The sequence below is a fragment of the Chlamydomonas reinhardtii genome, chromosome 3 (genome assembly GCF_000002595.2).
Source record: "Chlamydomonas reinhardtii strain CC-503 cw92 mt+ chromosome 3, whole genome shotgun sequence".
Taxonomy (NCBI): domain Eukaryota; kingdom Viridiplantae; phylum Chlorophyta; class Chlorophyceae; order Chlamydomonadales; family Chlamydomonadaceae; genus Chlamydomonas; species Chlamydomonas reinhardtii.
Window position 1 is genome coordinate 1,733,533 of NC_057006.1, and position 17,124 is coordinate 1,750,656.

At 62.9% G+C, this 17,124-nt stretch overlaps 4 protein-coding genes across 4 annotated transcripts; 3 read left to right on the forward strand and 1 right to left on the reverse strand.

Moving 5' to 3' along the window:
* The first annotated feature begins 119 nt into the window (after positions 1-119).
* CHLRE_03g153650v5 (uncharacterized protein) lies at positions 120-2,296 on the forward strand. Its single transcript, XM_043060555.1, has 5 exons — positions 120-342; positions 712-785; positions 1,070-1,127; positions 1,417-1,485; positions 1,777-2,296. The coding sequence occupies exons 1-5, from the start codon at positions 292-294 to the stop codon at positions 1,813-1,815; spliced, it is 291 nt and encodes a 96-aa protein (XP_042925684.1). The 5' UTR covers positions 120-291; the 3' UTR covers positions 1,816-2,296.
* Positions 2,297-2,489: 193 nt separating this feature from the next.
* On the forward strand, positions 2,490-8,021 carry CHLRE_03g153700v5 (uncharacterized protein). Its single transcript, XM_043060556.1, has 12 exons — positions 2,490-3,046; positions 3,394-3,538; positions 3,717-3,794; positions 4,072-4,211; positions 4,428-4,548; positions 4,729-4,805; positions 5,071-5,197; positions 5,426-5,482; positions 5,835-5,939; positions 6,140-6,250; positions 6,576-6,641; positions 6,987-8,021. Exons 1-12 carry the CDS (start codon positions 2,574-2,576, stop codon positions 7,155-7,157), a joined length of 1,671 nt encoding a protein of 556 aa, XP_042925685.1. The 5' UTR covers positions 2,490-2,573; the 3' UTR covers positions 7,158-8,021.
* A 142-nt stretch (positions 8,022-8,163) lies between these two features.
* Positions 8,164-13,942, reverse strand: CHLRE_03g153750v5 (uncharacterized protein). The gene is made up of 11 exons (XM_001697422.2): positions 13,680-13,942; positions 13,413-13,522; positions 12,760-12,892; positions 12,511-12,644; positions 12,236-12,292; positions 11,780-11,920; positions 10,485-11,553; positions 10,065-10,201; positions 9,720-9,814; positions 9,377-9,516; positions 8,164-9,171 (listed from the first exon to the last, which is right to left on the reverse strand). The coding sequence occupies exons 1-11, from the start codon at positions 13,842-13,844 to the stop codon at positions 9,052-9,054; spliced, it is 2,301 nt and encodes a 766-aa protein (XP_001697474.2). The 5' UTR covers positions 13,845-13,942; the 3' UTR covers positions 8,164-9,051.
* A 132-nt stretch (positions 13,943-14,074) lies between these two features.
* CHLRE_03g153800v5 (uncharacterized protein) lies at positions 14,075-17,083 on the forward strand. The gene is made up of 9 exons (XM_043060557.1): positions 14,075-14,518; positions 14,709-14,791; positions 14,922-14,985; positions 15,146-15,279; positions 15,486-15,526; positions 15,669-15,769; positions 15,904-16,045; positions 16,280-16,409; positions 16,616-17,083. Exons 1-9 carry the CDS (start codon positions 14,257-14,259, stop codon positions 16,889-16,891), a joined length of 1,233 nt encoding a protein of 410 aa, XP_042925686.1. The 5' UTR covers positions 14,075-14,256; the 3' UTR covers positions 16,892-17,083.
* The last annotated feature ends 41 nt before the right edge of the window (positions 17,084-17,124 follow it).

Here is a 17,124-nt window from a genome sequence, read left to right on the forward strand (position 1 = left end):
GACACCCAGAAATCCCTCACGTACGACGATAGCGGCCGCAGCCTGCAGCTTGCGGGCCCCTTGCATTTCTGGGCGGGCTTACTTAACTCAAGTTGACGTCACCCTGACTTCAAGGCGTAACGATGACGCATTGCTGCTGGCGCATCAGTGGCACGGGCCCGGACATAAAGCCTGGGCACGCAACCGCACCAGAAACTCCAACAAGCCCCGCCCTTCCTTCACACACCCACTGAGTCAAACACTAGCTGCAAACACACACACGCACACACTCTTTTATCCTCTCGAGCAACCATGTCCGACGACAAGCAGCAGCAGACCCGCGACGAGGTCGCCCAGGAGAAGGTGCGCGCCCGCCGCGTGAAGTCGATTGGCCTGCTCGCTCGTGGTGTGCGTGGCTGCTGTACCCTATGTGGGCGCCGTGGCTGGCAAGTGGCGGGCGGTGGGCGCGGTTGGTCTGGTGGCCGCCGCGCGCGGCGCCGGCAGTGGCCTGTGGGATTGCTAGCGGGCTGCGGCCGTCCGCTGCGGCTGTGGTTGCCGGCTGACTGACGTCATATGTGCTACTGAGTTACTTCTCCGAGTTCTCCCCACGGTCCTCATCCCCTTTTGCCGCCTCCCTCCGGCGCCCTGTCCTCGCCACGCACGTCACCGTGTGTGTATGTCGTACGTGTGCGCTCCTCTCCCCCCCCCGCGATGGCGGCATCCTGCATGCAGTTCGGCAAGAAGTTTGAGGAGCTGGATCCCATGGAGCGGATCCAGGTCGGCGGCACCATTGGCGGCCGCAGCCGGTGAGACTCTGCTGGTGGTGGACTGGTGGGGCTGGCGGCGGGGGCTAGGGCGGGGCTGGGGTGGGCTGGTGGTGGGGCTAGTGGCGGGGATGGGGCTGATGGTGGGCGGGGGTTGGGTTTTTGATTGGAGTGATGGGGGGAGGCTGTGATGGGGGGGGAGTGGCGCTGATGACGCGACCTGCCCTTCTGCCCCGTTCCCCGCCTACCAGCTGCAAATAAACCGTCAACACATACCCCCACATATCACTCGATTCACTCCCCCCGTGCTGTGCTCTCGCGCACAGCGGTGACGCCGAGGGTGGCGACCACAAGGAGCACCTGAACATGGTGGCGCAGGAGAAGGTGGGGCGGGACAAGAGAGAGTGTGTGGGTGTGGGGCAGGGTGTGGGTGTGGGTGTGGGTGTGTGGGAGGGGGAGTCTGTGGGTGTACAGCTGTTGCTTGGTACCTACTTTGTGCACCCCCCAGCCCACTGCACATCGTGCACGCCTCGTTTTAGCCTAGCTGACATGAGGTTTCTGAGCGTGGTCTTTGCTGGCCTGCCTGGCGTGCCTGCCTGACCCGCCTGCCAGTCTTACACATCTTTCCGCATGGCCCACACCCGCCACATACACACCCATGCCACGTCCTCAGTTCGGCAAGAACTTCGACGACCTGGAGCCCATGCAGCGCATCCAGGTCGGCGGTACCGTGGGCGGCCAGGTGAGGAGGGAATGGTGTGGGAAGTGTGGACAAGGTGTCGGTGGGGGAGGGGAAGTAGCAGGGGCTGGTGCTGCGTGTGTTGCTTGGGGGTATGGCGGCATGGTGGCACAGCGGTGTTGCGTGCCTTGGGGGTGGGGAATGGAAGGCAGGGCAGCATCGAGGGCAAGACGTGCAAGCAGCAGCACGAGCTTATGGGTCAGGCCTAACGCACATATCACCGCACGTAGCCAATAGCCCAATAGTCACCCTCATTTCCCAACCTCCTCGCGCCCTTCACTTGACACTTGACAGGCTGGCGGCCTGTACACGGGCACCGGTGGCGACCAGTAATGCGGCCCCGATGGCCCGTTACTGGGGGCGCTGTCGCGCATGGCCATTGTGCGTGATTTGAAGTTGACAGGGAAGTTGGCGACGTTGTGACAGCAGCAGGCGCTAGGAGGCATGCAGGCATGCATGTCAGCACGTGTGTTTTGACTACGTGTGCTGGAAGCCCATACGACCTGTGGCGTGGACTTGTCTGACGTAGGGTGACGGAGGGTTGTGCCGGTGGTTGTGCGCGCGGCTAGCTTTAGTTAGCTTTTGCGTTTGCAGCCCCAACAAGGAGTATTGTACCGGTATGTGGAGGTGACGTTGTGTGATGACTGTTCACAACTTAACGCTGATGTGCTCCGCAGCGGTTGACACAAGGCTGGTGACAATGCAATGACCGTGGAGATGATGCGCGACGGCAAGTGGGTGCATGCACATGCATACTCTGCCCGCGTTTCGGACTAAGCGCACAGCGTTGCGCGGCATGTAAACAGTCAGGCGTGTTTGCCACAGCATGCCTGTGTCGGGCAGGGAGGAATATTTGATGGCAAGACTGGGACACAGCACGAGCCCAGTGCATGTTATGTCAAGGGGCAGGCGCTGGGCTACCCTCGCATGGGCACGCCGTACGGCATCTGAACTGGCTGGGCAAGCGATTGTGCTACGCACACGTCGCTCTGCGTCACATACTTAAACAACTGTACACTGTCTGCATAATAGTTCAAAGTGTCTTGTGTCCTAACCACTAAAACTGCGCTGGTGCCCCAACACCTGGTACAATGTCGGAGTCGGCGGAGGAACCGCAGCAGCAGCCAGACATGGCGGAGCTGGCGACGGACGAGCGAGTGCAGCAGCCCGAAGAGGCAAAGCCACCAGCTGAACGTGAGGAGCAGGTAGCGGCAAGTGCATCTGGAAGGGAGCCCGAAGGAGCAGCGGAGGCAGCAGCGGCTGAGCCCGAGCTGGCAGGGGAGTTGGCGCCCCCAGTCGAGGACGGGCCCACGGAGGACGCGGCCCCCTCGGCCGAGCAAACGGCTGAGCAGCCGGAGCAGCAGCAACCCGCCATATCGAGGGGTTCGGCTCGCTGGGACTCAGGGCTCGGCGCCAGCTCGCGCGAGCATGTCCAGGACGCGAATGCGGATTTTGTGCGGGTACCCAGCGTCGCGTCGTCCGCACACGGAACAGAACAAGCTCCGATGTATCAAGAAAATACATCAGCAAAGGACGATGCAGCTCAAGCAGGCGACCCCGCTCTGTGAGTGCCACAAGCTTGGTTTGGCTCTTGCGATTGCCTCGCATACATATGATATCGGTGGTCCGTTTGTGAACCTTCACCGAGGGGCGACACAGAGATGTCCGAAGTTTGCATGTTGCGACCTGCACAGCCGCGAGCGAATAAACCAGGCGGTTGCATATGAACGATACACATCGGTTTCCGTGGAACGCTTGTCCTGGCCCAGCGTCGTGGCGCTGGGGCTCGGCGTGGGCAAGTACCTGTGCGCACGGAGGCGTACCCACCCTCCCGGTGTAGCGCGTTGCTCCCCTGAATCCTCCAAACCTACCTCAACACCTCCTGTACTCGCCCTCGTGTGCCTATCACAGGGCAGGCCATCACTCGCGCAACCTCATCATGGACACGCTCACAGCGCTGCGCGCTGCCACGGAGGATGACGTTGTGGCGCAGGTGCCCCGCTACGCGGCGCCCTCCATAGCATCCTCGCTACCCTCATACCGTAACGGGGAACAGGTGCGTGGGGATAGCTTGGGAGCTCAAAGGTGGCATAAACAACGGTGAAGGAGCGCTGCACGTGAGCGCAGAAGTTGCAGGACGGTACACGAACGGTCGCCGCATGGCAGCGCAGGGGCCCTCTCACGGCCCCTATTTCGTTTCTTCGTGCTGTGCGCATCTTTTTTACTGGCCGCAGGAGTTTATCTTCCGAACGTTCGCGGTGGGCAACTACGATATGCTGCGCCACCTGCCCGCCACCATCCGGGAGCAGCAGGTAGGCATTCGGAATGTGGAAGGCGCAGGCAGCAAGCGGACGACGGTCGCAGCTTGTAGCAGCGGGGGACGGCGCATGGAGCTGCCCTCCATGCAAAACCTAATGTGGCAAAGCTGCGTCTTTGGCATGCAATGCGGCTGCAGTCCATGGCAGCCAAAGCATGGACCCATCGAGCAGCACCTGGCGGCTGATATGCCGTCCATTTCCTTCACCACACCACCATCACCCCGGCATTGACGACACCACCACCACCACCACCACCACCACCACGCCGCAGGTGCACGTGACCCGCACCGCGCGGCAAGACGCCACGCGCACCTTCCTGCTGCCGGGCCTGCTGGGCACGCAGCTACGGCACCGCAACAACCCCGAGAACCAGCAGGGCCTGTTCAGCACGTTCGAGTACATCCCATCCAAGTGAGAGCGGGTGGAGGCGGCGGCGGCGGGGGGCGCAGTGTGCAGAGGGCAGTGGCGGGGGTCCCGAGTGGAATGAGGGAATGGCATGCGCATACGTCAGAAGGCGGGTAGAGAGCAGGGACAGCATGGGCAAGCCCTGGCAGTGAGGCCCCGCAGCCTGTTGTCCCCGTGTCAGCCCTCGTGTCACCCCAACACACACGACCTAACCCTCTGCAGGTACTCATTGGCCGCGGACATCGCCGCCAAGGAGCGGGTGGCGGCGGAGGCCACGCGGCTGGCGGTGGGCAAGGGCAAGGAGTTCGCGCCCGCCATCGCTCCCCGCATGCACAAGAACGAGGTGCGTTGCCTTGGAGCTGTGAGTTAGCTAGGCGGTTGTGCAGATGGCGAAGGTGGTGGAGGCACGGGGTCGTGTAGGCTGGTGATGCACGCGCTGGCGGCCGGGCCTGCGGCGGCGCAGTGGCCATGCATGGTCGGGTGTGCCTGAGCCGGTCCGCGCCCCCTCACACAACCGCTGCAGGACTTTGTGCCCGGGCGCGGCTACATCTACCTGTCTGGGCCGGAGGAGGACACAGAGGACATGCAGCTGTCGCAGAGGTGCGCGCGCGTGTGTGCATGTGTGTGTGTGTGGGGGGGGGGGTAGTTCATTCCAATCCCAAGTAGACCATTGCCAACCCAGAACCCGGGGCCGGGCGGGCGGTGGGCTGCAGGCACACGCCACACGCAACGACGGGCGGCCTGTCTTCGATCGCTACGTCATGCACGCCCCCGGCACCATACACACGGCCAAACAATGGACCACTCCGTGTGTCCCATCGCCGCTCCATCAGCTGCAGCGCATGCACGCCCCCGCAACCCGCAGGTCGCATCACGCCGCCGCACACGTGAACCCGTCCTTCGTGCCTGCGGGCGGCCAGAAGCTTGGTGCCGAGGTGCCCACGCGGCTCATGGCCACGACCATGATGAAGAGGCTCAAGCGCACGCTGGAGGTGGGGCGGCGGACAGGGGCGGCGGAGGGGTCCGCGGGCTCCGGGGCACTGGGGCAGAAGCAGCTCGAATGGAGGAGGGGTGCGTGGACGAAGAGCCTGGTGGGCTGGCGCCTGAGCGGTGTTGTGGCGGCGGCGCGTAAGGCGGGGGTCGCTTCAAGGCCCGTGTCATGCTGTCGGCCTGGGCTCGTGTTGCGCTGAGTGCGGCCCCACCCTGTCGTGCGCACGCAGGCGGACTGGGAGGGCGCGGTGATCAGCATCTTCGAGAACGAGCATGACTGCTGGGTGGTGAGTGCGGCACTCCTTTGGATGCGGCACTTGGGTCCCTGCTTCTCCCCTGTGGCCCGAATCCTGTGGTCCTGCGTGTCGCACTGCCGTCTGGTCCATGATTTGACCAGACCGCCCTCCCCCAAATGCACCTCCGTATCAATGCACCAACTCAACATGCCACTTTTGATCGCCTTTGCACTCCTTGTCCCCTCCCACCTCCACCAACCCCATCCCCAATAACCCCACCACCGCCACCCCCATCCGCAACAACCCCACCAACCCCACCACCTCCACCACCTCCGTCTCCACCCCACCTCCACCCCACCTCCACCTCCACCTCCACCCCCACCTCCACCCACCTCCCTCCCAGGTGTGCTTCCAGGAGGCCTCTGTGGACTCGTTGGAGGGCCTGGCCGCCTACATGAACGTGTTCATCCGCTCCAACCCCCTGGCCACAGAGTTCAAACTCAACAGGGTGGGTGGGAATAGGAGCGTGGCGTGGCGTGGCTGAGCATTCCGCGCGGGTGGGGGTTGCAGGAAAATGCACCGCTGCTGCATGTAGCGCCGCTGCACGGCGGACATGAGCGATGGGAGGCAGTGTATATGTCACCACATACGGTAGCCCTGACGCACGCTGGGCTCCCCGCACACACGCTCCACACATGCTCCACACAGGTGGTGGAGTTCTGGGGCAACACGCCCGGCGACGGCTGCGCCTACTACGTGGTGCGGCCGCCCTGGGTGGCGAACGACCGCCTGCAGACCTTCTTCACGCTGCACCCGGAGGTGAGCGAGGCGGGGGCAGGTGGGGTGGTGGGGTGTGTCGGGAGGTGGCGTGTGGGGCCCCCCAATGGAAGCATGCGGGGGCTGCGCGATTGCCCGGATTCTGGGCTTGATGACGGAGAGAGAGGTATGATGCGGCTGGGGGGGAGGTGCAAATTCCAGTCCAAACGAAACCAAGCTAAAACGAGCGGAGCACATGTGGGGGGGCAAGAGCTACAGGCAAAGGTCCTGTGTGCAGAATGTACACGACGTCTGGATACGCACTAGCGCTGGTAGGAGGCTGACATGCGGACGCACACGCACCCTGCTGTGCGGCACGCGCACACAGGAGAAGGACTACCGCACCAGCTTCCCCGTGGTGCTGTTCGAGCAGCAGCGCGCGGCGCGGAACAAGGTGAGGAGATGTGTGTCATACGGTAGTTGCGCCACGGAGGCTGGCGGGATCTGGGTCCTGGTTTGCACGGGGTTTACTGCGGGCAGGCAGGTCAGGTGTTATTACCGCGACATGTGCCACTGCATGCCGGCGGCGTGGCTTTGACCACACCATAGGCCTCACACCTTCCCTGGTCTAGGCCCCACACATCAGGCGCCTCCAACGCTTCTCACCGCCACCAAACCCCCTGCGGACCGCATCCTCCGCCCGCCCCCGCCGTGTGCCTGGCTACACCTTCAAGTCTGATACCATCATTGAATGCAATTCCCCCCGTCGCCTCCAATCCCCCCCGGTTGCGGTTGTCAGGACACGTCGGACGCCACGGAGCAGCAGCAGCAGCAGCAGGCGGACGCGGCGGCGGAGGCGGAGCGGCGCCTGGCGGGCCAGTTGTCCATCAAGTCGCTGCAGTCGCTGCCCTCGGGCGGTGCGGCCGGCTCCTCGGCACTGCCCTCCGCGCGCTCGGTGGCGGGGCGGTGAGGAGGGCGAGGGCAGCGAGAACGGAATGGTGTGTGCGGGGAAGGGGCGGATGAGGCGGTGGCAAGGTTGTAGCGTTGCGTGGGCGGGTTTGGGGGCATTTCAGCATTCTCGGAAAGAAGCATATGACACTGAAGGGGATGGTGGGTGGCGAGCGGCAAGGCACTGCAGGGAAGCACTTTTGGGGATTGGGCATGGGGGGTAGCGTAGATGGCTGTCAAGACTGCAGCCACAACGCTTCAAGCGTGTAACTGCGTGTGCATTTGGAGGAGGACCGAGTTGTGTGCTGAAATTGTGTGGTAAGGGCTCACGACGAGTCAGCTGTGTGGTGGGTGTGGGTGCGTGCAGGACCATGCTGCAAGACTACGGTACACGCAGTGCGCGGTGCCGTAGATAGGGATCTGGAAGTGGCGGCCGTGACGCGGAAGCTGCAGACGCGTTGGTGGTGATGATGAAGGTGCAGGGGCAGGGTGCGCAGGCAACAGGCTGGGCGTGTGGGTTGGGTGGTGGCGGGGCGTGCGTAGGAGCCGCGGAGACGGCTGAACTGAGACCGAGGGTGTCCTCCACCGCGTTCGGGTTTGCTCTGTGTCGACACGCAGCACGTGACCGAGCAGGACTGCATGTCGTGACCTGCAAGGCTGCAACATCGTGTTGGCCAAGCCGAGTACTGTATGCTATGCGTGTCGGGGCGCGTGATGTGGCTTGCTTCGTGATGGGGCTGAAGCGTTTCTGCGGCTGCTACAGCCACGCCTCGGCCCCGATTGCTCCGCTTCACTCGATTTTGCGCGACACAGCCACTTCAATTATTGAGAATGCGCGCGGCTGGCAAAGCGATGACGATGTACCAGTTCCTGAGCCCCCGGTTCCGCCCTCAGCATCACCACCACTGCTGCCAGCGCGCCTGTCAGGGACGTCGGGAACCATTCCCGCAGGGGTGGCTGAGTGCCAGAGGCGGCCGCTGCCGTTGAACCAGATCGAACCATGTCCAGCAGGCGCCAGGGGCAGGGGCCATAGGCTAGCTTTACTCTCGTACACGACGGACGCAGTACAAGATACAAAGTATTTGTTAAAGAATTGAGTGCGCCAAGGTGGATGCATACCGGTAATCACGCCGCATGCTCCTACATTGGCAGCCATGCCAGTGATGCACTCCACCCTGCATCAGACAAACAAGACGCCTCATCCTGCCCGCCCAACGCATGCTCAGTCCTGTACAAGTGTCTCAACATCTTGTTCTGCCTTCCTGAATTCGGCCAGACGGCACATCCGGGCGCATCGCCGCAGTAGCTGAGAAGACTCCACAGTGTGCTGGTGCGTGTGAAGGCGCACCCTATAGCACATGCACCTGTTTTGTAAGCAAAATAACACGCATGCAAACGCCACTAGCGGTCCATCTCCGGGCCGAGAGCCGGCAGAGGAACGTTCAACAACTGCACAAAGTGGGCACGATGTGCAACATTATGATATCGTACAATCTTTCATAAATGCAACACGACCAATAGCACGCACACACGCAACTCTCAACAATTAGAACTTGAACATATTTGCGGGATGAAGTGACTGAAGCAGGAAAGCCTCGGCCGGGCGATTGTGTCTCCCTGCAATTGTGCTGGAGACCCACAAACACCTGCCAATGCATTATGCATACCTAGTAGCTCTTCCAAGCCGTACAGCGTCTTCCTCATTCCTTCCCCTGCAAGCAAGCCTGTCGCCAGGCGTTCTTAGCCTCCTCTCGCACGGCAAGCTTCCTTCCCACACCTGCCTCGCTGACTATAGCTATTCCATCTATGCCGCAAGCGCCTTCGCACAGCGGCCTCTGTACCTGCATCAGTGCATGTATGTCTGCACAAGTACATGTAGTTGCTAGTACGGCATTCTCTTCCGTACGTCCGTACTCTTAGTACTTGATCTTTCCGTACTGCTGCTCCTGCTTCTTCAGTACGTCCTCCATACTGCCGTAGCTGCTGCGCTGCTGGTTCAGGAACTCGTTGCGGTTGCGGCTGCTGCGCCGGTAGATCTGCACGCACGTGGCACGCACGTGGCACACACAAGTGTCAACCACACTGATGCAGGCACCGCTGAATCCGTAAAGCTGAACACGAAACCCGAACTCGCATTCACCAACACCGGTCACCCCAGCCGCGCGGTGCACACCACCCTGCACGCGCCCGCACCCCGCGGCCTGCCATGCCCGATTGCCCATTTATGGCTCTCGCCCTCACCTGCGTAGCCTTGGCTTGCCGCTGCCCAATGCGCATGTCGCTGGTGACGGCCAGCTGAGTGCCGTCCTCACTGACCAGGTACTCCTCCGTCAGGCTGCCGGCCAGAGGGTTGTCCCACGTCATCTTCACCTCCACGCCGCCTGCGGGTGGCATTGACATACACCCCGGGACATAGCAGGTGAAGGAGCCGGGAGCAGCATCCGTTCGCGTCTGCGCCCACCGATGGGCAGTGCAGGGCCGAGTGCAGGTATGCGACGTAGGGGCAGGACCGCGGGCAGCAGCAGTCCGGTCGTGGGTTGCTCCACCCCTTCATCAGCTTCAGTGCTGTGTACTGGCCACCTACCCGGCACGCGAGTGGCGATGGAGGACTGGCGGCCGCCGCGCAGGTCACGGCGCATCATGGCAGTGGCGGCCGTGAAGCGAGACTTCTCGGTCACCCTGCGGCGGCGGCGGCATTCCCGGGGCCCACAACGCCAACAGCTCATTAGTACCACATGAGAGAGTCCAGATAGCAGCCGTGCTACAGTGATCTTTGCCACGCCGTGTGTCATACCAAAAAAGGCTGGCTGCCTGTCGCCCAGCGTCATTGAATGCAAGCATCACCACACTGCTGTAGTTTGCACCGCACCCGACGCCTCTGCCCCGCCCCGTCCCAGCGCCCCCATCCCCGCGCCCAGCCCGAGAGCACCTGAAGAAGGGCACAATGGTGACAAAGGACACCTCGAACTTGTCCTCCGCCTGCTTCAGGTCCAGGCCGTCAATCAGGCGAGCAGTGACCTTCTGCAGCCCGCCCAGCTCCAACACGTCCAACATCGCCTCGTACTCCTGCATGCGGCGAGGGAGGGGCACACACACATGTTGGCTTCCTTTTTTTTACACGCATGTTACCACACATATTGACAGTTTGACATGCGGGATAACGCGTGGCTTTGGCGGCAAATCGGGGCTGATGGAAGACAAGCATGCCCTACATTGCCCCACGCCCGCATGCACGTGCGCGGCCCTGCTCTCATCCGACCACCGCAGCCCCGTTCCCTTCGACTGCGGCGACCGCCGCCGCCCCACACACTTACTGCCCCCCCGGCTGCCCCTGCTGCTCGGCGCTCACCACCACTTGGCTGGCCGCGCCGTCCTTCTCCCACAGCGACGTCAGGTCCGCATTCATGCTGTAGCTGCGGTCAAACGGCAGCTTCCATCCGCCGCCGCCGCCACCGCCCCCACCGCCGTTCGAAGTAGCCGCAGCGGCGCCAGCAGCACCGCTGTCCGACGAGGACCCCGCGAGGGCGTTGCCGTCATCGTCCATGGAAGCAAAGCTACTCATATTGCTGCCGCCGCCGCTGGGCACGGAGCGCGGGGCTTGGGAGGAGCTCGCGGCCGCGGAGCCGGCGGCTGGCAGTAGTATGGGCGAGGCCGCAGAAGCGGAGGAAGCGGGACCGGCGTCTCCGGCTGCGGTCTCCGACTTGGCTGCTGCCGGGTCAGCAGCCGGCTCGCCGCTGCTTGCAGGGGTGGCTGCGCGGGAGGCGCCACTGGCACTGCTAGTGCTGGCGCTGTCAGGCTCGGGCTCTGACAGCGGCCGCATACGAATGGGCTCGCCCTTGCTGCTCAGCGCCTCTGAAGCGGGGGCAGCAGTGGACATAGCCGCGGCGGCTGCCGCGGCCGGAGCCGCAGCCACAGCAGCTGAAGTGGGTGCAGGCGCAGGCGCAGATGCCGCCGCAGCCGCTGCAGGAGCGGCAGTTTCGTAAGTTGCAGGCGCGGTGGGAGCTGCCGGCGCGCTGCTGGCCGGCGCCAGCTTGGCGGCCGCGGCCGCTGCGGCCGCCGCCCACGCACCGTTGCTGACCACGCCTGAAGGCCGCGCGCCTTGCGCGGTCGGCACAATGGGTGCGGTGGTGACGCGACCGGTATGGTCGCTGAAGGCCGACCGCCGGGACTGCTGCGCGGGCTTGCCGGCCGCGGCGGCCCGCTGAGGACTGGCGGTTGAGCTGGCGGTGGCGGCGGCGGCCGGGGAGCCCCCGAACGGCAGCATGCCGCCTAGCATCGAGGCCATGTCTGGCAGCGAGGGAACGACTGGTGTGGAGGCGGGCGCCGCTCCGAAGGGGCTACTGCTGGTGCCGTTGCCGCCGTCGCTGCTGCTGACCGGGCTGCCGTTGGTGCTGTTGCTACCCAGCGTGTTCAACAGGCTGTGCGTGGAGGGTGGAGGTGGGTGCGTGACACATCACGCAAAAGCAGGTTTGGGACTTTGGGTCACCCCCATTCGCCCCACATGCCGAAACACACGACACGCGAGCGCGAGCAGACCGACCTCATAAGCACGGCGTGGTTCCCCGTGCGCGCATGGCGAGGTACCTCACATCTACACCATTCGTAAGGCTGCAACAGCAGGGGCTACAGCACACCGCGCCTCACCTGCTGACGCCGCGCGTGAGGCCGCCTAGCAGCGGCGATGTGGAGGGCCACACGGCACTGGTCAGCAGCGGCGCCGCGGCCTTGAAGGCGGGCTCCGGGTTCTCCCACACACGAGTCAGCAGGCCCGTGCGAGGGTCGGCCCTGCGAGCATTCGCGGAGAGAGAGAGGCTTCGGAGTTTACGAGCTGGCGCTGCTTCGCGCCTTGTGGCGCATGCCACGTCGTTATGTTTGAGCCCCGGTTGTCACCCGGTCTCGCCGTCTGGCACCCAAGTCTCATGCAGGCGGGCGGCCCGTCACTGCCACCTAGCCTAATGCAGGCCCCATGGAGGCGAACCAGAACCATGCGGTCTGCCCTGCTGCTTGTCCCTCTCGTCCGTCACGGCAGCCCAGTCAGCCACCCACCCCACTAGGGCAAGGGCCCTCGCAACCGCACAGAGACGGGGCGCCCCCCCTCACCAGTACACGCCCATGCCGCGCGACAGCGGCACCGCCACGCCGTTGAGCTCCATATGCCTGAGGCCGCAGCAGGTAGGCGCGTATGCGCGTGTGGGCACACCCAGGTCAGGCCGGCAAGCCTTTGTCAATAAACAGGATAATGCCCCCCTCCCTAGCAGGCTGTTGCCACTCTGCAGCAGAACGTGCATGGTCCCCGTCGCCTCTGGCCCTCCCTCAACCACCATGCGAAGGCCGCGGCAGCAGACCCAAACCCCCAATGACCGCCGCGGGCTTACCACGCCAGCCCCGCCTGCAGCACCGGCGCTGCGCCGACGCTGCCGTTGCCGCCCCTGCGCCCCGCCGCCGCCGCCTGCTGCTCATCCTCCGGCTCCAGTACGAACACTGCGTTCTCAGGGATAGCCGCCAGAGCCTGTCGTCGTGGTTATGCCGCACAGCGCATATGGCCAGCAGTGGCATAGTCGTGTGTGAGGGCACAACCCATGGCACCGGCACACCGTGGGAAGCCATTTCAGCCGCCAACCCACCTCTAGGTAGAAGCGCCCCACCGCCGCCCGGCCTCTCAGGCTGGCGGAGGTGGACAGGCTGTCGTACACCACCTCCTCCGACATGAGCGTCAGCACCGCGGACACGTCGCGGCGGTTCAGAGCCTCGAACAAGCTGCGGAGGTGTGGGAGGTTGGGATTGAAAAAGGGGTTGGGATGGGCGGTGGGATGAGGGAGGCAGGGCAAGGGCAGGCAGGACATCCGCCAAGAAGAGCCGTCATCAAGGACAGGGCATGACCGAACGGCGATGGTGTGATGGCGCCAAGGGCAAAACGCGTTCCCGACTAAAGAGTAAGGGTGTTGCAACGGGCGAGAGGCCGTTACCCCAGGCAGCCATGGCCTTTCAACTACTGGCGTGTGGCGTGTTTAATGCGCGCCTCGGTTGTTGGCAAACGGCTTCTCGTGCTGCTTCGGGCTCAAGTAAACTGTTTGCGTGGTGCGTGCTAGCTGGCTGCAAGGCTGCTCCGGGCCTGGAAGGACCTGGCAGCTGCAGCCGCAGCCACACGTGCATGCAAGCCGCTCCTCGTGTGTGAACCGCATGTCGCTTCCAACGCCCTAAGCCGCCGCCCCCTATCATTGGCAGGAAGCAACCGCCCGGACAGGAATGGCATCGGCAGTGCTGGCATGACGCGCACCTCTTGGCCGACTGAAAGGCGTCGCAGCGAGGGACCGTTGGCGCCACCGGGGCAACCAGTGCCTCCGCGCCCACCGCTCGAGCTGGCGCTCCCCGCGACGGCGGCACCGCCTACAAACATAGCAGGTCATGGTTACACAGAAGCGATGACGCTCTGGATGCGTTGGCCGCGACCACTTGTGGAGAATTGCGCGCGCATGCTGCCGCTTGCGCAATACAACTGCTCCACCAGGCTGAGCAGGCTACCGCTGCAGCGCACGCAACTCACCTGAGCAATGATGCGACTGGTGGCTTGCTCAGACCGTGGGCCGAGCGGCGCAGGAAACCTCGCGGTGTGCACATGGCTCCGCCAGCCCCGCGCTGCTGGGACTCTGCCAAGCACCAGCGGCTGGCTACTTGACGGCAATGCAAGTGATTGGCGTGTCGCTTCCATCAAATCACGTAGTGGGTTGCGACTGCAAGTTTGTAGTTCAACTCCTGGTGACAGCGGGGTGAAAATGAACTCACCCAGATAAAGCAGCTTCAAACCATAGGCAGCTTAATGTTGCTTTGCGCTGTGGGCGAGCTCAACGAAAACTCCGTTTCTGCATGAGGCTCGGCAGCGATTCCTTAACTTGCTCGTTACGCGTGGCAGTGCATCTTATTGCTATGCATTGCCAAAACGTAGCATAATCTGTGTCCACCCGAGGCAAAAAGTCCGGTTCCACGAAACGACTCTTGTTTGCTGCAAAGGGCTTTTCGGGGTATTCCCGCGCTTACAGGCTTCTCTGTACAGTTATATGTAGATACAATTAGCACCTCAGGCGGGGCCTGGTGAATAGCTGACGCATACTCAAGTTGAGCACATGGCACGGCGTCAGGATGGTTCCCGCCAGGGGCTCCTCTGCCTCCTGGGGCTTCTCGCGGCACAGCTACAGCCGCTCCTAGCCACCACGGCTCAACCTAGCTCTGCATCTTTGAGCTCACGCCACTCCAACAACTGGGCGGTGCTGGTGTCAACCTCCCGCTTCTGGCTGAACTACCGGCACATCGTCAACACCATGTCGATTTACCACGTGGTGAAGCGGCTGGGCATTCCGGACAGCAACATCATCCTCATGATACCTGGTGAGTGAGGGAGCTAATGGTTCTGCCTCCGGGTTTTGCTGGTGAGGTGACGAGGGTGTTTCGCTGCGCTGGTCAGGAGTGCGGACTAGGGCAGGCTCCTTGGGGTTCTCGTGAACCAGTCCCAGTCATGGGCCCAAGGCACACGTTGCAGTCCACTATGACCGTCAATCCGAACCTCTCGTGACCGCAGACGACATGGCGTGCAATCCTCGCAACCCGCTGCCAGCCCAGCTCTTCAACAACGAGAGCCGCAAGCTGGACGTGTATGGGCAGGTCGGCAACTCGGGCACGCACCAAACCACCGGGGCTTGCACGCAGCTGTGTGCCCTTGCGACTGTACAGCAACTCTCAGGCGACGGCTGCCATCCCCTCTTGAACCCGCAAACGACGCCCGCCCTCTCAGGACGTGGAGGTGGACTACCGGGGCTATGAGGTCACGGTGGCCAACTTCCTGCAAGTCCTCACAGGTGCGTACCAAGGGTAAGAGGGTCGCAAGCCTGCACAGTGGGCCGAAACCTGCCGTCTCGCAACTATGAGCAGCCTGTATCATAATTGCCTTACCTAAACTACATTGCGCTGATTTGGTCCCTTTGCCTCACGGCTCTTCGCTGCACGCTGCGGCGCCAGGCCGCCACGCGCCGGAGGTCCCGCTGTCGCGCCGCATGCTGTCCGACAACTCCTCCAACGTGCTGGTATACCTGTCGGGGCACGGCGGCGACGAGTTTATGAAGTTCAATGACGTGGAGGAGCTACTGGCGCAGGTGATGCGGCATGCGGCGGGGAAATGCAAGCTGTGGCTGTAACTTAAGGGCGCTTATCTCTGCCTTTCCATCGTGTCGGGATGGTGTGAGATGTGGGTGTTGGATGGCGAGACCCGGCGCCCCACTGCTGAGCTGAACCGGCGGCGTGGGGACCGCTGCACATTGGCCTTGTAAAACGTTGTTTATCGGTGTGTGCCGGTTTGCAGGACCTGGCGGACGCGCTGGCCCAGATGTCGGAAAAGGGCAGGTGCGTAGGGGCGTCATTACCGTGTCAGGCTGCGGCATGATGGGCAGGGGCACCATGCGGGCGGTCAATCTGGCCGCAGCTGCTGCAGACCAATCCCCCCTAATCAAGACTGGTGGCCCTGCTCTATGTCTGGTGCTTTCAGGTTCCGCGAGATGCTGCTCATCGTGGAGACGTGCCAGGCGGCCACGCTGGTGCAGCGCGTGACGGCGCCCAACACCATCCTTGTTGCCTGCAGCCAGAAGGGTAACGGGCATTCCTCTGCACACCTTCGTGGACGACACCGAACACACCGGCATTAAGCTGTCTGAGCTCCTGGCTGCTTAGCACGCTGCGCTCACATTGCGGGTGTTGAGGTTGTCCGAATTGGGCCCTCGCAGGCCAGCAGTCGTTGTCATTCAAGTCGGACCCGGAGCTGGGGCTGTCGTTGATCGACCGCTTCACGTACCAGACGCTAGCGTTCTTTGAAAACATGGACATCAGTAGCAACGAAAAGCTGAGCGACCTGTTTAAGACCTACAGGTGGGTTGGCGGTGGGCGGTTGTGGTGCGTGCCATCTATCTGGGCCAGACGGGCTGGCAGTGCTCCTGTTCACGGAGTTGTGGCTCCGCGGCACCACCATGATCGTAGTGAAGAAGGGCTACAGTGTATAGCTTGCAACGGCTCTGGGCCGCTCTTGGGCATCTGGGTTGGGTGGCAAGCAGCCGCCGCGAGCCGTGTCCGCTGCCTGAACCATGCTTTCCGGTGTGCATGCAGCTACGACCTCATGGAGTCGCACTTCTCGTACCGGATGACAAACACGTCTCGAAAGCCCGAGAATGTGCAGCTGACGGACTTTTTTGGTGCTGTGGCGGACGTGCGAACGGGTTCGCAACGAGGACCGCAGGTGCGCGCGTGGCAGCCGTGCGTAGGCAAGGGCCTGGGGCTGTGGCGTGGGGGGTGGTGGTGTGGTTTGAAGATGCAGCCACACGTCTTGCTAGGGCCTGAGGACGCCAAGACTTCGCGCTCAGGGCAAGCATCTTATGCAGTATATGAGAGGAAAGGAGGCTGCTAACACGTGGCTGACTGCGTCTGTGTGGGGATGCTGCGCAGGACCATATGCTCCACGGAGACCAAGACGCGCGTCGTTTCCTGATGACTGCGCTAAGCACGGATTCCCCGGACACCTTAGACTCGTTGTTACTACGGCCACCTGACGGCCGTCTGGAAGGGCTCGCGAGCTCTTCGGCTGTCGCGGGGATGGCGCCAAATAGAATGCCGACGGTTCCAGCCGGGTCGCTGACGCTGAGGAGATGGACCGGCCTAGCGCTGCTGGTAACGATATTTTATGTGTCTTTAGCTTACATTGGAGGAGGGGGGGGCTCCTAGCGCGAAACGGGGTTGCCCAAACGGCAGCGTACGGCGGGGCCCGCGATGACTGGGTGCCCGAAGTATTAAGTTCCCCGCCGCTCGCGTTGACCTTATTCTTCATACTCCTCGTGACCAACACCTCATTTATTATTGGCTGCGTATATCGTGATCCCCCCAAGAGCGTGGGTTTGGGTGTAAAGTTTCATCGGCGACAGACATTTCTCCAATTTGCTTACCAGCTGACCTGCTTG